The 20426-nt window shown below is 46.2% G+C and overlaps 2 protein-coding genes across 2 annotated transcripts in view; both read left to right on the top strand.

Annotated features, from left to right (window-relative positions):
* The window catches only part of LOC134844386 (cytoplasmic dynein 2 heavy chain 1-like), a 495494-nt gene that overhangs the window by 212167 nt on the left and 262901 nt on the right, over nt 1-20426 (top strand). The window lies entirely within an intron of this gene.
* On the top strand, nt 480-1924 carry LOC134856734 (histone acetyltransferase type B catalytic subunit-like). Its single transcript, XM_063873006.1, has 5 exons — nt 480-568; nt 647-722; nt 798-915; nt 1406-1550; nt 1623-1924. The coding sequence occupies exons 1-5, from the start codon at nt 496-498 to the stop codon at nt 1901-1903; spliced, it is 693 nt and encodes a 230-aa protein (XP_063729076.1). The 5' UTR covers nt 480-495; the 3' UTR covers nt 1904-1924.

The raw sequence follows: 20426 nt of genomic DNA, 5'->3' as shown, positions 1-20426 counted from the left end.
AACTTCACACCAAAATTACGTGTTTCTCAAGGTCAAACCTCCAGACATGACCGACTGGCACACAGAAATGTTACGTCATCACTTCGAATTTTTAAAATTTTATAATACCAGAATATTCTGGCCCTCACCGTTTGGCCAATCGTTCCAATAACGTTCTTAATTCTTAATAATCATCAATCCGGAAGGCTCGCTGCTAAAAATTCGAATTCTGCAGAGATTGCATTTTTCACATTCTGGTCGAATGTCACACAATTTTGTGTCTGTATGTTTCTGGATGCCAGAGACAAGTCTTTAAACATGTGAAAATTTTGTCGGAACGATCAAAGGAAAGTAAAGAACAAAGGGAGCGTCCTTGTTGCGGAATATGCTTACAATGCACAGTTTGGCCTCGTAATGAATGTGATGAAGCGACTCCTGACTGTAACCTCCGTTACTATGATAATACTTTCCTTCTACTGATTTTATGAGAAAGTTTCGGTATCTTTTTAGATAGATATGGTTCAAGCTTTTTCAGGACAAGTTGAGGCCTTCAAAAGTGAAGCACTTGAGTGCATAACTTTTCATTATGGTTAGCGGTCGACAACACGTTTTCTTAGTTAAACTTACTACTTTTTATTGACTGGTTTAGAATCATGTTCCTATTTAGTTCACTCAATCGAAGACTTTGAAAATGATCGCGTAACGTTTAAACCACAGTTTGCTCATCAGATATTTGGAGAGGAGTTAGTACACAGCCTTGTTCTGAGCAATAGTTGCTTTGACCTCTATGATTTTAAGTTTTTTTACTATGTTGCCAGTGAGACAATTTTTGGATACAAGGACCTGGCAATAGACATGTACTACACAGCCGGAACTCTCAAATGCTTCATTCGCGTTAATTATTCAGGAAGAATTGAGGAGTCAATTGAAGCTAAGGTAGGTTAAATTTTTACTTGATTATGTGCAATTTTGTATGCAGGGGCGGATCTAGGGTTTTTCGAGGGGGTGGGCAGATCTTCAAAAGAAAAAATTGAAAATATTGTCGACTTTTTTTAGGTCGACCAAATTGGTTTTCTGAGCTCTCCCAAATCACTCTAAAGACCCCATTTTGACCAAAAATAGGCAAAAAAAAAGCGTTTTAAGGCAATTTTTGGAAAATTTTGACCGAAATATTGCGTTTTTTCGGTGCGTGCTCGCCCCTCAGAATTAGTATATTTTTGGGCCAAAGGCGCCTTTTAGAAAATTTTGAGGGGCAGTCAGCCAAAAATGGATATCTCAAAAAAGTACAAAGGGGGAACCTTTTGGTCGGCAGGGGTCGAATCCCTGAGGGGTGGGGGCGTCCGCCCTTCGCACCTCCTACCTAAATCTGCTGGTGCGTGTATGCTCTCGTACCAGTATCTGCTACAAAAGAAATTCATCTTTCTAGGTTGATGATGACCCTCAAGAGAGCTTGAAGAAGAATTTTACAAATGGAATCATATCGTCGGAATTCGACTTCTTGAAAGAACTAAAAAAAGACGAGGCTTTCAAACCACACGGAATGCTGCTTACTCAATATTCTCGTTATGATGGTAAATATAAACTTTTATCTGAAGTTCACTATATTTTAACTCTCGTAAAATAATTTTTAAAGTTTTCTTTAGATCACAAGGAAAAGTGTTTCTGCCTATTTAAATCAGATAGCACTACTCCTGGGTTTTTGAGCTACCACAAAGATATGCAGACATTTCTCACATGGTTCATCGATGGCTCCAGTTTCATTGAAGACGATGACCCCGAGTGGAAGTTCTATACAATGTTTGTATTTATGTTTCTGTTCTTCACCCGCGCGATAATAAATGGTGTTGCAAACGGGTACTTGACTTTTTTTCACCTAAACAACTTGGTTGACAAGATTTCGCAGATGCTTCATCTTACTTCATAATGAGTTCAAAAATATAGCAGCCTCCCAGCGCATCTAACGTAGAGGTAACACATTCGGTTGATACTACCAAGGCTTGTGGTTCGACCGAGACCTGTTTTTCTTTTAAACTAGATATCTTTTGCTTTTTTGGATCATCGTCCAGCTGTTTATTTTTTGTCGGCCTACTTCCCGTAGCACAGACTCTTGTTGAAAGTGCTGCTTTCATTTATAATCATCAATGCGATTTCTAAAGCCTGATTGGTGGAAGTATTTGAGTTAAAAGATATTTTGCGGAAATTTTTTTTTTGGAAATTTTTCATTTTTCTTTTTAAATTTTGCAAGAGAAAAACAGTCAATCGTCAAAACTTTTTCAAAATAACAAATTCATCATCAGAGTCTAAAATTATACCAAACGTTAAAAAGGCGTACAATCTTAAAAGTGGACACATACCAAGATAAATTTACAGATAAAGCACCGTAAAAATGTAGGGGTTCCATGCCATACTGCGATGAGATCATGAAACAGTGCGAGAGTTTGTGTGATCTGTACTCTTCCTTCCGATTAATTAATGTGCACTGTATGTTTACCTATGAGATGATTGTGCTCGCGTTTAGCCAGTGTTATCAGTTCGGAACATAGACTTGTTCTTCTAAAGATTTTGTCCATAAAATCATTTTTTTTAAAGCTGCACTTTCTTCAACCAACAGACCTGCGTTCAGAATGTATACATTAAAAATACCCGTTCCATTCAATATTTATTTTTACCCATGCGATAAGCAAGGGTATTGCAACCGGATGCTATAGTTTTTTCCCGTAAGTAAGTTTGTTCACAATGTGGTCAAATCGAAGGAAATTAGAATTGGTAAATTACTTATGTACAACCTACATCTTACATGTGCCTTGCTATGTAGTTGGAGTATGCAAGTTCTGAAATGTGATTTTTTTCTCTGAAATAGTTTTTTTTCTAGCTTTCTGGATGTTGAACTGAATTTATTGGCTTATTTACCTTGTTTTTGTCTATTGGAAAAATTAATTAGTACAACAGAAATAGTATATTTTGGGGCCAAAGGCGCCTTTTAGAAAATTTTGAGGGGCAGTCAGCCAAAAATGGATATCTCAAAAAAGTACAAAGGGGGAACCTTTTGGTCGGCAGGGGTCGAATCCCTGAGGGGTGGGGGCGTCCGCCCTTTGCACCTCCTATCTAAATCTGCTGGTGCGTGTATGCTCTCGTACCAGTATCTGCTACAAAAGAAATTCATCTTTCTAGGTTGATGATGACCCTCAAGAGAGCTTGAAGAAGAATTTTACAAATGGAATCATATCGTCGGAATTCGACTTCTTGAAAGAACTAAAAAAAGACGAGGCTTTCAAACCACACGGAATGCTGCTTACTCAATATTCTCGTTATGATGGTAAATATAAACTTTTATCTGAAGTTCACTATATTTTAACTCTCGTAAAATAATTTTTAAATTTTTCTTTAGATCACAAGGAAAAGTGTTTGATGTTAAGGTCACGCAGGTTACAGTCTGCATTCAGCTCCCTCTGCACGTCTTGTGTCGCCCGTAATACCGAGTCACCGTTGGGACTAGGACACCTTGTTGGCCTCATCAATTCCCACACTGCCATCAAGCTCGTTCTCAGTAATTCATCTGAGAATCCCAACCCAAACTCCACTCTTTTGTCGGATTTTGGTACTGAAGGTGCAGTCATCTCTTCTTCCAAGACCAGTCCCAATTTGGCCTGGATTGTTAACGCTTTTAATCGTCACAATTCTGGACGTCCAGAATCTTAGTAACACCGCCTGCTCATAATCGAAGAAGCAATCGCGTTTGTCTTCACTCAGGAAAGGATTGTACGCGATCCCTATGATTCCGGATACGTAGCTATACGATTTCTTCTTGATCGGTCCACAGAATTCACTGGATTTCGGCAATGCCCCCATAGATTCTTTAGTGAGTCTCAGCTCCTTGTTTGAGAATCTCCTGATTTCGTCTATCTTTTTTATAGGTTCTAATTCCTCGGGTTCTATCATGTTCACCCTCATCGGTTTACTTTGCTGCATATCCAGCAGTGCTAGCAAGAATAAGGCTTTCGTTCGCTCATCGCCTTCCCTCAACATTTTAACACAGGTGTTCAGTGCAGGTACTGAAATCTGCTCCATCATGAATCGAATGAAACAGAGAGCGTCTCTCCGCTTCGCACATGCTACTGCTGCTCCCTCTTGGACTATCAGATCCCTCAGGTTCGTCATAAGGAAAACCTTCTCTTCTTTTGACCTCTTCCTTTCTTCTGAATCATATTCCTCGCGAGTCAATCCCATCATGCACCAGGCAAACCTCAGTTGTAACTCTGTTCTTATGTAAGGTACTGCCATGAGAGCGTGTATTCTTGTCGCAGTCCTCATCTCTTCCTCGAAGTACCGTAACACCACTGCTTTCCATGGAAGGCTCACCAACTGCTCCATCGTTTCTGCCTGTATCTCAGACGACGCTAAAGTCCCGTACGCCTTCTGCTTGAGGGTGGTGCCTTGCAACATTGTCTCCAGATAACCCTCCATGGCACTCTTATCTTCCAGAGCTATCACATACCCTCTAGCCAAGTTTCGGTACTCCAACATCTCCATGTATCCACCGGCGGGTTCATCTATCGACACGGCCTCCGATACTGTCAGTCGGTTGTATTCTACTGGTACTAGTTGTCCTGCGACATTTCCTTTTCCGTGATTCATGGGAGATGGCTTAAAGTCTTTCATTGTTCTCTCTCCACATTGGCTGAGTATTTCCATTTCTAAGGTTGCTCCAGTCAGAGCGCGGTCACTCCTTTTGGATTTATAACCTGATGACTTTATTCCCGCCATGAGAATGGGTGGCACCATCGCTATATCAGTCAACATTTTATCTGTGCCAGGCAATTGATAATCACCTTGTCCCAAATCCATGACCTCTTCGACTAGTTTCCTTTTCGCTGAATTGACAGCTTTCATCGATATCTGCGAATCCACCTTCGTCTTTCCTACTCTCCTCGGCATCACTCTGCTGCCTAACTTCATTTTCATCGCGTTGATCTTATCAATCACCAATTTCGATCGCATCGTTCCTCTCCTGGTTCTTGACAGATATACCACCTTTCCTTTATCGTCCTGCGGTGTCATCTTGATGGGAGATTTCGTTTCACTTTCATCAGTGGCTGAGTCAATCAACAACTCACTCAATCTCCCTTCACACTCATCAAGCTTGTCAAGGACTTCCCGCATCAAGGGTCGGTTGAGACCCGTTTTCAGAATGGACTGGGTCCCATAGCTCTGAAACACTGTCCAGACTTCTTCCATGAACGCCACTCTGTCCAATCTGCATCCCGTCCTACTTTCATGGTCTCGGTGATGTACTTCCCATTCTTCTTCGGGCAACGTTCCCAAGAAAGGTACTCTGGCTGAGCCCTCTATTCTTCTTCTTCTAGGTGATTCCATGAGGATTCTTTGTTCGTTATTTCTTGAATTGCCAGGAGAGCTGCTCTCCGGCAAATTCCGTTTCATCTCCATAAAGGCTGACGGAGGCTCCAGTGTCGAAATGCCTTCATCCGCTGGCTCAGTCGTCTCTAACGTATCCGCGTTGTGCTCAAGATCACTGAAGATATTGAAATCCAGGCTGGATACCCCTCCTGTCGATGCCCTGTCGTCTTCCCCACCAGCTTGACTTGCATCTTGTTGCATGGGTTCTTCGGTTTGACGGCTTCCTCCCTGTCCGTCATCTCCTTCTGACATATCTTTCTTTGAGCTCGAGGGTCCTTGTTTATCATTGTCGGTTCCTTCCGGAAACTTCAGTATGATCAATTTACCGGCCGATCTATCTTCCTCTTCTCCATGGACCACTTTGATTTCCTCGCAGCCGAAGGGTGCTAGAAAAGTTCTCGTTCGCAGCGTTCCTACTACCGTCAACTCCGGTTTCACACTAGTCAGGATCAAGGAGGCCTCAGGCAGTTCGGACCTGCCTCTCATCTTCATAGGCGCTAAGCCTAATCCCGCCCATTCCTCATCAAATCTTCCAGGCTTGGGAGTCGCGGCGTTGCTTATTCGCCTTCTCGTCGCTTGATCCGTATAGGCAAATTGTGTGTACTGTAACACGGCGGCATTTCTCCCCACAAAGTATGCATCCATCGTTGCTACAAAATTCCCTACTCTCCTTTCATTGGTTTCGAATGCTCTCAACCTAGGAGTTTGTACCACGGAGACTGCTCCGAGCAACATCCTTCTTATGAAAGGGAATTCAGGGATTGCCTCCGGCAGCTTCTCGTAATCACCCCAGTATTTCGTCTCTTCTCTCACTTTATGATATGCTGCAGTGAGACGAGGCACACTGGTTATCTCACCATTCGTTTTATCATAGGGTCTCAGATTCCAAAGCTTCGGAAACACCTCGATGTGTCCTCTTTCTACTTCTCCCATGCGATCACGGAAGTGATCGTCAAAATTGATGACTGTCATCTCTGGCTCTAATATTTTCGCAAATAACATATCTTCACTCATGAGCTCCCGCAATATGTGCTGCTCACACCAGCTCAGTGCACTACCGTCCACTGCTGATATGAGGTTCAGGTGCAGCACCGACCTCCTATACGCCTCCACCTTAACGTCAGGGAACGCAAACGTGACTGCTGGTCCATAGATCACTGTCACAAACTCCGTGACTCCTCTGATCAGTGCTAAGGGATCGGTTCTCATAGCCAAGCTCAGATTGGTTAACAGGGGCATGCCTCCAACATGTCGTCTAACATCTTCTTCTCTTTCGATAGTCTCATCTATTCCCGTTCCAAAGCGATTTTGTTGTAAGAGATATTGGATAAGAATGTGTCTCAGGTCTCTTATCTTATTCCACGAGTCCGTGGATTTCTTCATATCTAAATTCCTCACTCTCTCTCTCATCTGATCTGGACAAAGTGTCAATTTCATTAGTCCTCCCAAGTTTCCGTGGGTAATCGCAATCAGTGTTAGAAGTCCATCTAACCGCAGGTTCTGGATTCCTTCGGTGAGCAGAATCGCCGGTCCTTTCACGAAACTCTCTGCTCCAAAAGTCACGAACAAGGCTATTAGTTCCACTATTGACACTTCCACTACTGCTTGGAGGAATTCCTTAATCAAGTAATGAGAGACTTTCGGGTAGACTTTTGCCAAGTAGGACCGCGGTCCAAATGGCTCCCAACCCTTCCAGCATGCTGTCTGTCCGTTCAAAGCCTTCCTGTCCCTTCACTTCCTGGTCCAGAAGGTTTCCAGGGTAATCTGACACATTCTGTTTACAAATTCAGCGGTCTTTTCTCCAGCATTTTCCGCCAGGCTCACCTCCTTTAACAAGTAGGCATGGATCTTCGTGATCATCACAGGGCCTTGCTCAAAAGCATCTGTACCCAATGCCGCTACTTGAGGATTTAGGTGTAGCCACTGGTTGGCTACCGGCTTGGTTCTCAAAACCATCGCCTCCAAGTGAGCTCTAGTCTCTAGCGAATTTTTCCTTCTCGTGTTTTCACCTGTCACTTCCATTGCTCGGAACCATAAGTCGTTTGACATCGCTATGATCACTCGATGGTCGTCGTCTATTCCCCGCTTAAGCTTGAGTTGTCTACTGAAATTGGACAGTTCCAACCCCAGCACCTCGTCTAACACTAACATGTGCAGCGAATGGTCCTTGAGTCCTCTCATCGCGTTCGAGATATCTGACCACACTGCAGGTAGTTCAGCCCTGAGTGGCCTCAGGTTCTCCATCTCTATCATGCGATTTGGGGCTGATATGATCACATCACATTTTCTCTCCGAAAGCAAGGTCACAATTGCATGCACGAATTTCAGTCCATCCGGGAGATGTGCATACCCCCGGAGACAACGCGAATACTACTCTCGGTGTCATTTTGGTGAACGACCCCTCCTTCGTCGCATCCACCACTTCACCCATCGACTCAAGGATATCTTTTATCGCTGGCCACACAGCATTCTCTGCCGTTGTAGGATCTCTGAGTCTGCTCAGAAAACATCTACTGTGTAGATGGTCATTGATGCCAGCAAACACGATCGTAATTGGGTTCATGTCCGTCTGCCTTTGTACCCCTATAGCCAGAGATACCGATTGCAGTAGGTCCAGATCGACCGCTGCCAACATTTTAACGTCCGGCCAAAACAGAGACTTGGAGGTATACACGAACTCTGAATTCGCTACTATCATGATCTTGGCCTTCCTCATTTCTGCTTTGTAATAGGCGGCGAAGATGGTCTCATCTTTCTTTATCGCTTTCAACCCGCCGTATCTTTGGACATCACCATCTTGATTCACTAGTTTTGGGTATATTCTCTCCTTTACATGACCTGGAGGTGAGCTTACTTGCCTGAACATCTTCACATGTTGTCCGATCGGCGCCTTTGTCACTAGACATCTTCCAGGTCTCTCTTCTCGATTCCCTTCATCATGATTCAATCTCACATCTTGCAATGGTCTCGCATTCACTTGTCCCATTGTGTTGTTAGAGGGCAGTACCTCTAGGTCAGAAAATCTCAAGACCGTCGTGGAGCTGAAATTTATGCTAGCGGCTATCAACCAGTCTACGCCGGTTATCGAGTACAATCTGCTGACGGATAGCGTCGCTCCATTCAGCATCCTCCTTGCATCTTCAATGAAGCTTACCCTCTGGAGATCCAGCTTCATCAGTTCGTCTTTATATACATGCCAGCGAGACGGTATGGGTCTTGACCACATCAACGAGCCTCTGCCCGGGCGTCTCTCCTCTCGACTGGTACTTGTCGTCTCCGATCTCGTGTCTGATCTAGACGTGCTGGTTGTCTCTTCGATTGGGTTGACAGGTCCTATTCTTCTCCTAGGATGGATGGTCCTCTTCATCGGCGCTTCTCCCAATCGATCCTGTACGTCTGTGTTTTGACCTGGTTCGCTGGAGCTCTGTTGTCTGTAGTTCGTGACGGCCGGGACCGTCCCCAAGCGTGTTTCCAGGCTAGGAGGCACAAAGGTGGTAATCACCGCGTCATTCGCTGTTCCTTCTTCCTTCAGCACTCCTGTGTCAAAGAGTTCCGCCTCTAGTTCATCCAACCGCTCTTGGAAGACTCGATTCAACCAAGCCTGTCCTTCGATACTATCGAAGTGGATGCCGTCCGTGGTCAGTCTGGCCGGATCCATAGCTCTCAACTCATGTTCGATGTCCATGAGGATCATTCTTCCGGCGTTCCGACTTGCGGGATTCCTCAAGATGTTATTCCACCTGACGACTCCTTCGTTGTGCCTTCTTCCTGCTGCTGTCAAGCTCCTCGTGTTCATTGGCACAGTGCAAACTGTCAATACCGCGCAATTGAATTTCTGCCAGAGGGTAGTAAACAAGCACACCATCATTGATTCCCATAGTGCTTCCTGCTCATCCGAACCTCTGGAGATGTCGTTCGTTCCAACCAGGATCATCACATTGGGGGTCCTCCCTGGATTCATTAGTTCCACCATCCGATATAAATGGGCTATCGTCGCGCCTCCGAAGGCCATCACCGTGGTGACCCAAGAGCTCCTCAAATTCGATAGTACTCTGACCAAGCTGTCTCCCAGTATCAGATGTGATGTCCCCAGTGGCGGTTGCTGCAGGTTTACTGCCGGGTTCGAAGTCGCTCGATTGAAGCAAGCTCTCGGATCTGTCTCCCGAACTCCCGTAAAATTATATCTCAATTGATTGTTCTTTTGTACGTCTATTACAAGAGACTCTTTCTTCGCTGACATCTTCTGTATTCTTCTCTCTGGGGCCTTCGAGCTCCCTATGAGTGGCGTCACGTCACTTATCCCCTGTCTGATCACGGTCTGGGAGAGTCGTACTCTGCCCGTGTCGTCGATCGTTCCATAGGGTGCAGTCACCCCGGAACCTGGCGCATTCTTGTTGGCGACCAGTCGTCCAGCTGTCTCTATCAGCTTCCTCACCGTTTGTTCCACGACGGGGTCACCCAAGGTGTCACTAGGGTCCGCGATTGTCACTCGATCTGTCGCTGTCGGGAGCCGTGTCTCCGTTGTTTGACTCATTTCTCGAGGCGTCAAGAGCTCCATCGGGGACTGCCCACGAGGAATACTCCTTGCAGGTATCACTTTCTCCACGGCCGTTGTCAAAGCCATCTGTTCCGATTGCTCTTTGTAGTCCTGCCTCAAGCGCTCAATTTCTTGACCCTGCTTTTTGTTGCAGTCTTCGAACAACCTTCTCCACATGTCCCGATCGTCCTCCATAATGAGCATGCTTTTGGTCATCTCGTCCAGCTCCCTCTTCGTCCTTTCCAGTTCATCCTTCATCCCATCCAGATCTTGCATGGTTTGGTTCGTCTGAACCTTTTGTCCTACTTTCGCCCTCTTTGGTGGCACAGCTGCTCTCAGTGGTGAACCAGACGAGGCAGCCTCGCTGTTCATCTCCTGATGCATTCTCGTCAGCCCAGGTTTGGGCTTGGAGGGCATAGGCATTTCACCTGGTTGGTAAGTCCTAGAACTTCCCAATCCAGGCTCATTCGCCAAGTCACTCCCTGAGAGAGCCCCGTTTCTCCACCTCATCACTCTCATGTTCGGGCGGTCTAGTACTCCCCTCTCTCCATATGCTGCCATCAACAGGACTTCCGTGGGGCGGTCCCCACGGTTGTCATGCCCCAAGATGTTGATCAGGGCGGTCAGCAACATGACTACCTCTGGGTCCTCCAGAGCGAAGTCTCGATCCATCAGCCGACGATAGATCGCATCTATCATCGGTCCTACATATGCCTCTGCCAGGTCCATCAATTCATCCAAGTTGAAATTATCCATTCTGTTCTTCAAGTTCGATTCGATTTGATTTGATTTCAAAGTTTTGACTCAAGTGAGCAATTAAATGATCAATCAGGATCTAGAAAAGAAGTCACAAATATCACACTTGTCAATTTCACCTTAACATATATCGTTAAAGTTTACTTAAAAACAGTTTAGATTAAAAGATATTTATCCTAAAATTTATTAATATAAATCGGTCTCTAAAATTTTGGAATTTGACCTAAGATTTGACAGTCCAAACTTTGGATTTATTCCTAAGATCGTCATTCAGTTCTTCATGGTCACTAACCCCTTCTTACCCACGATCTTAATAACCTAACACCTAACATAACATAACACACATATCACACATTACATACAACTTAGTCTTAAGCCTAACACCTCTCGCACGTCACTCAGCCTATACTTAAGTAATATTTCTTATGTAAATATACTTGTATATAAGTATCAGAGAATATCATGTGTACAAGCGCGTACAATTCCCGAGGATGCAGTCGTCCTCTGTTTGGATCGTACACTGGAAGCGAGAGCTCCTTCACGTCCATTTCCACGAGGAAGCCCCTCAGCCTCGTCAAAGACAAGAATAGGTTTTCTGGGTCCACGTGCTGCTTCTCCGTCGCCCTCGTTAACAAGAAGCAAAGGTATTTTCCCGGTATCTGTGACGCCGCCGGAGGTAAGGCCGCTACGCCCCCTATCCCTGGTCTTTGCTTCCAAAGGAATTCCACGTTTTTGTATTCTCTCTTAAAATCTGCCGCTAATGCTGTCCTAAAACTCATGTCTGCGGTGATTGCTATCGCACATGTTCTGTTTGTGAGTATGAAATCACTGTCTGTTAGTATTATGTTACTTGAATATTCATTTGGTAAGTTAAAATATGACTCAACTACTCTTGCCTATGTCAGGTTTCTTAGGCTCTTCGCCTGTTTCTGCTTCTAAGTCTCCTGTTTCTCTTGCTATTCTTAATTTTTTTATTATCAAGTTTTCAGTGTGGGTAAGTCCTACCCCCACTCCCCGGACAAAAATATCCATCGACGTCCCCGTCGACCGCATACCGGGTATCAAGTCGAGGTTAGAAGCTGGAATGAGTAGTCGTCCTTCCTGGGCAGCCCATGAAGGATCATCTCGTTCGGTCTTGATGTATTTCATGCTTTCACGATCTACGTCTTGAATCGTGACGCTGGTCTCCTCTGGGTCCGAGGTCATTTCGTTCAGCCACTCTAAGACACGCAGGTTCGTCAAGTCTTGTTCATATGACTGCTGTTGCTCGAGGTCGAATTCTACCTCGGGTTTCGACCGGTCGTCGACCCACTCATCGTCGTGATCATCGACTATGTCAATGTCTTGTGACACAGTTATTTCTTCTAGACCCACTACTTCCTCCACTATCTTCTTCAGATCTATCCTATCCACTACAAAGTCGTCACCGTAAGGATTGTATTTCTTTCTGGGTCTTGTCCCGTCCTTCTGACGAGTCTGTATCGTGGACGGAAGATCCGGGTCCAAGTTCTTGCGAACCTCTATCTGTTCAGAATCCTGCCAATCCTCCTCTGCGTAGGGTAAGGTTTCATCGTCCGCTTCGATCACCTCGTTTGGATCCAGGTCCAGCGGTGTATCCGTTCCTTCCTCCACGACTTCGTTTCCATCGTTCTTCTCCCTGGTGCCCTTCTCGTTGACCTCACAAGCAGGATCCATCATTAGATAATCCCCCTCTTCCATTCCCGCAGGTATACACCAGTCTTCTGTCGATGGATTGTGTGGCTTGATGTTCTCGTACTGGGCGGCTCGGCCAGTACTCAGTCTATAAAAGCGTCCCTCCTGGTGCACCTCTGTAATTATGAAGGGTCCCCTCCACTTTTTAGGAGCTTTTTTGTCCATTTCGGTGGTATAACGTTCTGAAATGACTTCTCGTGTCCAGTTAGCATCATGTGTGGACTGACTCCGGTGGTGGAGTGTTGCGTGCTCTTATATGCTCCCATTACCTGCGGAAGGTATCTGTCCCAATCGGTCATGTACCTGGAACAATATACTCTCAACATCGACACTAACGTCCTATTCTGTCTTTCCACTAAGCCATTCGTCTGAGGGTGGTATGTCGTGGAGTGAGCCTGAGCAACCTGTGAGCGTCTCATAAGCTCTTTCGTAAGCTCTCCTACGAAAGCTGTTCCATTATCCGATTGAAACGTCATCGGAAACCATGTCTCGCTATCCACGTATTGATCAGGTGGTCGCATGTCTCTTCCGCCGAGGCAGTTATGCAGGGCACGGCCTCTGCATACTTCGTAAAATGATCTATCATGACCAACACCTGATTATAACCATTGTCTGTCATGCATATCTTTTGGTGATCTCTCTGCACCACCTCGTTGAATTCAGACGACTCGATCGATTGTAAAGGAAATCGCAACTTCCTTGGATCCTTGACCTGTTGGCATGACAGACATGCTGTTACCCACTTCTCGCGTGCCTTTTTCATCCCAGGCCACTCGAAGCGCTTCAGGATCCTCTGATATACTTTGTCGATCCCCTGATTGCCCATCTGATCATGTGACCTGAATAATAGTTCTGTCTGATAGAGTTGCGGTAACACTATCGCGTTATACTTGTATAGTACTCTGTCTTCCTCTCTTCTTTTGCAAGCCACGATCCCGTCCTTGTGCAAATATAACCTCCCTTCCTTCTGCATGAAGTACTGTCTCAGGATGCGATAACTATCTTCCTCGAGGTCCCCTTTATCCGGAGAACCATTCTCGATCCGCCTTTTCAGGTTGCTTGTCATGCGATCATTTCTCTGCGTCCTGAGAAGATCCGAGAGTCTGTATCTCGCCTTCAAGTACGTCTTCATAACCCTCATCTGACTATTCAGCTCATTGGGCTGGTGTGTGTCTTCTTCCATCTTAACGCACCAAATCTTCGCCAACGGCTGTGTTTCTTGTTTAAACGGCTGAAGATCAGTCCTGACTACCTCTTTCTGCGGCAACAGACTTATCGAACGTTTCGATACCGCTATTGTCTCAAAATCATCCGATGCGTTGTCAAAGACTCTTTCGCTTGGTATAAGGTAGCGATCGCTGTCAGGATCCTGGTACACCTCTCTGTCCAGATCCCTTGCCCGAGTTTCCACTAGTAGTGTGTGGATCGCTAGTTCGGACAGTTCTGATCCCGAGCTCGAGTTCCTGTCTGAATAGGTGTCCATTCCTGAGTTTCGGGAATTGTCATCTGTTGAAGAGGTTGTGATGGAGTCTGCGCGCTCCTCCAGATCATGTCTGTGCCTTCTTCGCATCCATCTGAACTCCCCGGACAAAACCTTGTTCTCCAGGTCCTGTTTCTCATCAGGAATTTTCTTATCTATCTCAGACTCCCCGGACAAACTTTCTTGTCCCGGGTGTTGATCTTGTACTCGCTGGCTCTTCTCATCATTCGTCTCCCCGAACAAACATTCTTGCAGCAGGTTTTGTTCTACCTTTTCACCTTCTTTATCCTGGTCCACAAAGGTGACGGTTTTCCTTCGCGTACTGCTTCCCAGTTCTTTCCGTCCGTAAGAAGTACTGGTTAAAATCTCGTGGGGTATTGAGGATACTAGTTGCTGAACTATTGTCCTACAATCTCTCTCGTTCTCTTCGTGTTGTCGTCTGGACGGCATGATCTTCATCTTCTCCCTGATTGTTAGCGATGCCACTGCTGCTGTCCACTCGGGGTCATCTCTGGTCACTTCTCTTTCTAACAATCCACCCAGCATCCGCATCACTTGCGGTGTGACCTGCACCGTTTTATCCAATAATGAGAGGCTGTTTATGTCCATGCGAGAGAGTTCTTGCTGGACCAGATTTGAGCGCAGCAACAGATCCAAGGGGACCGGGTCCTCCTTGGATAGGATCTTTATCTCGGCTGCTTTCTCTACAGGTAACTCAGGGTGTCCTGGAATTGGATGTCCAGACTTGTCCAACCATCTCGTTAAGGGAAGCGCTTTATAAGTTTCTTTGTCCAGAAACGAGAATCCCTCCTTTATTTCTGCTTTATTGGCTTGCTTCTGCTCCAATCTTTCATAGAACTCAGTTTTTTTACTGAGGCTGTCAGCATTCTGGTGTTTGTCACGCATCCTGTGCTCGATTATCATGTGGTAGCCATCCAATCTCACTATCCATTTACCAATATAACTCTGATCCATCGAGTAGGTCTTCAACCAGGATAACGCTCTGTTGTCCACGCGTAACTTGAAGGGAGCGCTCCCCAAGTATGCACGGTGCTTTTCCACGAAAGTGACTACTGCAAAAATTTCTGCTTTTGGTGCGCCATATTTCATCTCTGTGTCACTCAAGACCTTGCTGCCGTATGCAATGGGACGGAGAACCGTTCTCCCATTCCATTCTTGCTCTTGATGCAATATTCCTGAGATGGCTACTACCGATGCGTCTGTATCAAGAACATACATGCCCTTTTCTGTAGGCATGTCTCGCTTTATGTTCTCGAAGGCAACTTGTGCCTCATCGTTCCATTCGAACTTCTTCCCTTTGTTGCGCATCAGCTTCTGCATCGGATACACCTTGTCCGCATATCCTTTTATGAACTCCCGGTAGTAATTGGCAAATCCTATGAAGCTCAGGAGCTGTGTGTCCGTTCTGGGAGCTTTCCATGTCAACACTGCTTCTACTGCTTCCGGGTCCGGCCTCACACCATGCCTGTCCACCATTCTTCCCAGGTACTTGATTGCATCCCTAAAGATTTCACATTTCGATGGCTTGCACTTCAAGCCTGCTCTTTTCATGCATCCAAAGACCTCATCGAGCCTATCAATGTGGTCTTCCAGGGTCGGTGTCGCTATGACTACGTCATCCACGTAACACATCACGAGATTCCCGTACTTCTTGGTCACTCTAGTCAAAGCCTGAGCCATCAGTCTTTGAAAAGTGGCCGTTGCATTGCACAAGCCGAAGGGCATCCTCTTCCACTGGTACAATCCCAATTCGCACGCGAATCCGGTTTTCTTTCTATCCTTCTTCCGCAGAGGGACCTGCCAGAAGGCAGAACACAAGTCCAAGGTGGTGAAGAACTTGGCATCACCAAGCGTAGAGAGGCTCTCGTCTATTCGCGGTATCGGGTACGCATCTTTTATTGTTACCGCGTTCAAGTAACAAAAGTCGCAACAAAACCTAAGCTGCCCCCTTTCTTTTTCGCCATTACTACCCCGCAAGCCCGTGGCGATTTCGAGGGTTCTATCATGTCGTATTCAAGCAACATTTCTATTTCCTCTCGGCACGCTTCCGACTTGTGTGGCGTCATTCGTCTTGCGCCTTCCCTATGGGGAACGGCGCCCTCTTCAAGTTCGATCTCGTGTTCGACGAAATTACAGCAACCGATATCCGCCTCATGTTTTGAAAATATATCTGCGTTCCGATTTAGGAGGTCCCGCAATTTTTCGAAATCTCCCTCACCTATTTTCCCTTTTAAATGTTCTATCTCTGCAAAACCGGTTTGTCAGATTCTAGTTCATATGACGAGGGGCGTTCCGGAAAATTCGAGCAGCTTGATAAGCCGTCGTCCGTTTCGGGTTTCATTGAAAACAATTTATGAATAGATTTTAATTCATTAATCCTCTTTAAAATTTTATCTTTATTGGCATGATAAGGACAGTCTTTCACACTATGTTTCCTCAAGTTTTGTATCTCTTCATAGTCGGTCCTCATCGGCAAAGCGTAACCAAGCTTCTTTCCACGCTGGATTGAAACCGTGGTGTCCAGTGTGTTCAATAACCCACTGACACACAGTCCGTTTCGCGTTACCGAGAAGCCTCAGGCCTAAAATCACCGAACTCTGACTATTTGGATTCGGTACTAAACAAACCTGTTTACTATCGCTTAACGAGTTTAAATTTCTCATTCTAAAAATTGCCACTTCAGCTTGTCCTGGCTGTAGTTTTACTTTTCTATCTAAAAAAATTGGTACCTTGTTTTCGTCTGCTATTATCCTATTAATTGGTTTCTTAACATACTTCCGGTCCGGGTTTCTAATCCGTATCTTACCGTTGTTCAAGTCAATCATCAAGTCAAAATTCCTGGCAAAATCTCTGCGCAACATGAATTGGTCGGCGTCGTCCAAATTCTCTACCACCAGGAAGCTCATCCAAAGATCCCGTCCTCCCATGTGGAGGACCGTTGTTGGTGTTCTTCCGGCTACGTAAATGGCTCCCCGATTGGCGGCGGCCAGTCGGAGATTCGTTGGAATTAGATCTTCCCTCGTGAAGCCCATTCTTTCCCAAGTTTTTATCGGCATCACACTCACTACCGCTCCTGTGTCCAGAAGCCCTGTAACTCCGATTTTCGTTCCGTTGGTGTCGAGCAGATGTGCGGTCACATCTGCTTCATATCCAATGTGTAGTGCATCTTGTTCCATCATGGCGTCATGGCCTATCCTGCGGACTTTGAGTTCCTCCTCACCCAAATAGATCTGCCCCATTTGGTCATTATCTGTTGTTACATAAGTCCTAGTGTAGATACTGATTCCATCCACGTTCAGCATCACTTGATACGGCCCATAGACCTCCAGGTAGCGTCCATGAAGTTTCTTCATGCGAGGGCCACCCGTTGTCAGTAGTGCTCGCACAGCTCTCGACTCAGTGCGTGGCTCCACCTGCCTCAGATAATCTGCATATGCGTCCAAATGCATCAAAGTGAACTCGGATGGTTCACTCAGATTTCTGATTACCTGATGTCCAGCCACTGAGATTATGGACTGTATCTTGCTTCCTTGTGGCACCATGCCGAACCTCTGACCGGAGATCACATTAAGTTTCATGCTCAAACTGCTTGGTGCCTTAGTCTCCTCGACCTCCGTTGCTTCGAAGGTATTCAGTTGCTCCTGTAGTTTCTCATTCTCCAGTTCAAGTTTCATTTTTTGTTCGATCTGTTTCGTCACCAGTTCCTGCTGCACTCTATTTAGAGCATCCCTCGCGGCTGCCCTATAATCGATCTTGAAGTCATCAGCCGCAGTTGCTGGTTCCGGTTCACGTGTCTCTTCTGTTACCGCTTGCGTTTTCTTTGCCGCCAGCTCTTGAGGTTAATCTTTTCTGCGTGCCTCCGCTTCACTCAACAGGCGAGCCTTGCTGGCTTTCACTCCTGACAAAGCTTCTTCATGCCTTGGATGCTCGATGTCTGCCACTGCATCCCAGAATTGCGGACAATCTGATTTACAATGACCTTCCAAGTTGCAAAAGAAACACCTCGGGCCGAATTTCGCAATTACTCCTCTCATAAAAACCTCATGGTCCAATTCTGACGCATCTTCGTCCTCGAGGCTAAAGCCTATTGCTTTCATGCCTTGTTTGTAAGTTGGGCATGCTGACACATGATGGTCCGTTGAACTGCAATTGGCACAAGAGCGTCTCTTGTCCATATCAACCCTCGGTTTGTACCAGTTGTTTCCTTGGTTTGCTGGCCCGTTGTTAAAATTGCCATAATTGTTCTTATAATAACCAGATCTCGAAGGAGGTTTCAACAAAAGATATTCTTTTGACTTGAGCCTCAACTCCTCTGGTGTTGGCGCATTGGTTGATAGTGGTGTGTAATGCGTTGCCAGCATCGTCCGAAGTTCATCGTTCTTCACACCATCGATGAATTTTGAGGCTACTGCCAGGTTCATCCTTCGGTTTGACTCATCCGTTGGCTGCGTCTTCTCAGCATTTCCAAGTCATCTAGAAACTTGTCTATCGTTTCATCCACTCGTTGCCTCCGTTTCTCGAATCGCATCATCGCCTGGTGCCCCTGCACCCCTGATCCAAAACGGTTTAACAAGATTTCGAAGATTTTTTCAGCTGTGTCACGCTGATATTGCTTCTTGGCCATGACACAGTTCAGGGCTGTCCCTTCCAAGTTACTGGTGAGCGCACTGCATTCCTGTCTTTCCGACAAGTCATGTTCCTCGAAATGCGGTTTCATTACCTCTATCCAGGTATCAATACAGCCATCAGATTCGTCTTTATAGCATCTTGGTTTCTTAAAGACTCTTCTGGACTTCTCACTGCGTTCATTGGTTCTGGATAACCTTGTAAGGAATGTCTCCAAAGACCTGTTTAGGGGTTCAAAGGCTGTGGCCATTGCCGTAGCATCCCTTGAGTGTCCCGCCTGAGTGTCCTCACACCTTGTCAAAGGCTCTGTATGCGGTGCATCGCTGCAATCCGAATCGCCGTGAGTGTTTCCCCCTTGGCCCACATGACTCCTCCCCGGGCTTGCATGCCCTCTGTTACCGGAATTACTTCTCCCAGTCGCATGTGTCCCTTGCGTTGATCGTTCATTAGAGGTCTGTCTGTTCCCCTTTGAACTTGCTCTACTGTTCGGGCCCCATGTTCTATTATACCTTGTGGCATAGCCTGATGAACTGCCCCTGCCTCTAGTGGATCCATATGTCCTCCTCTTTTGATGGTCGTTGAAGTTCACCTTCGGCTCCCTGCTGGGACCTCCCGAGTTCGGTTCCCCTTCTTTTGGTCCACTCTTGCTGCTTAGTAGCCCGTCCAACCTATCCATGATAGCCTGAGTTCGCCTCTCCATCATTGCGTCTATCTTTGTGTCAAGAGTCCCACGAGACTGCTCTTGCTGAATTCTTAACTTCTCCATGTCGTCTCTTAAGCGTAACTCTCGCTGTTCCGCCTCTCTTGTCATTCGCGACAAGTTCTTCGCCATATGCTCGTCCGTTCTTTCTTTCAAGCGTTTTTCGCTCCTGCCAACTTCTTGTCTATTGCGGTTTATTTCCTCCCGCAGACTTTCTCTTTCAATAAATGCTGAGGCCATTGCCGTAGCATCCCTTGAGTGTCCCGCCTGAGTGTCCTCACACCTCGTCAAAGGCTCTGTATGCGGTGCATCCCTGCAATCCGAATCGCTCCACATGACTCCTCCTCGGGCTTGCATACCCCCTGTTGCCGGAATCACTTCTCCCAGTCGCATGTGTGCCTTGCGTTGGTCGTTCGTTAGAGGTCTGTCTGTTCCCCGTTGAACTTGCTCTACTGTTCGGGCCCCATGCTCCAATACCCCTTGTGACATAGCCTGATGAACTGCCCCTGCCTCTAGTGGATCCATACGTCTTCCTCTTTGGATGTTCATTGAAGTTCACCCTCGGTTCCCTGCTGGGACCGCCCGAGTTCGGTTCTCCTTCTTTTGGTCCACTCTTGTTGCTTAGTAGCCCGTCCAACCTATCCATGATAGCCTGAGTTCGCCTCTCCATCTTTGCGTTTATCTTTGTGTCAAGAGTCCCACGAGACTGCTCTTGCTGAATTCTTAACTTCTCCATGTCGTCTCTTAAGCGTAACTCTCGCTGTTCCGCCTCTCTTGTCATTCGCGACAAGTTCTTTGCCATATGCTCGTCCGTTCTTTCTTTCAAGCGTTTTTCGCTCCTGCCAACTTCTTGTCTATTGCGGTTTATTTCCTCCCGCAGACTTTCTCTTTCAATGTGAACTGCTCTTTCTAGTTCACTCATCCTTATTGACATCTGTTCATTTTGTTCTCCTAAACTGTCCACTATGTTGTTTAAAGCTTCTTCTAGTGCTGCCCCGTTATCCACGAGTGGCGTTACTAGTGGCGGTGTAACCCTGTCGGTCCCAGGTAGCTTCGTGCTGGTCGAGATCCGGGCCTTGACTCTCTGCCTCGACGTCTTTTCATTATCTACCTCAGGATCCGCCAATGCGTTGCCCAGCTCTCTATTTCTACTCTCCCCAGCTTGCAGCTCTGAATTTGTCATAATCGCGAAGTCTCTT

This window comes from Symsagittifera roscoffensis, chromosome 1, assembly GCF_963678635.1.
Source record: "Symsagittifera roscoffensis chromosome 1, txSymRosc1.1, whole genome shotgun sequence".
Lineage (NCBI taxonomy): Eukaryota > Metazoa > Xenacoelomorpha > Acoela > Convolutidae > Symsagittifera > Symsagittifera roscoffensis.
The sequence above is the reverse complement of the archived record's forward strand: the minus strand, read 5'-3'. Positions and strand labels throughout refer to the sequence as shown.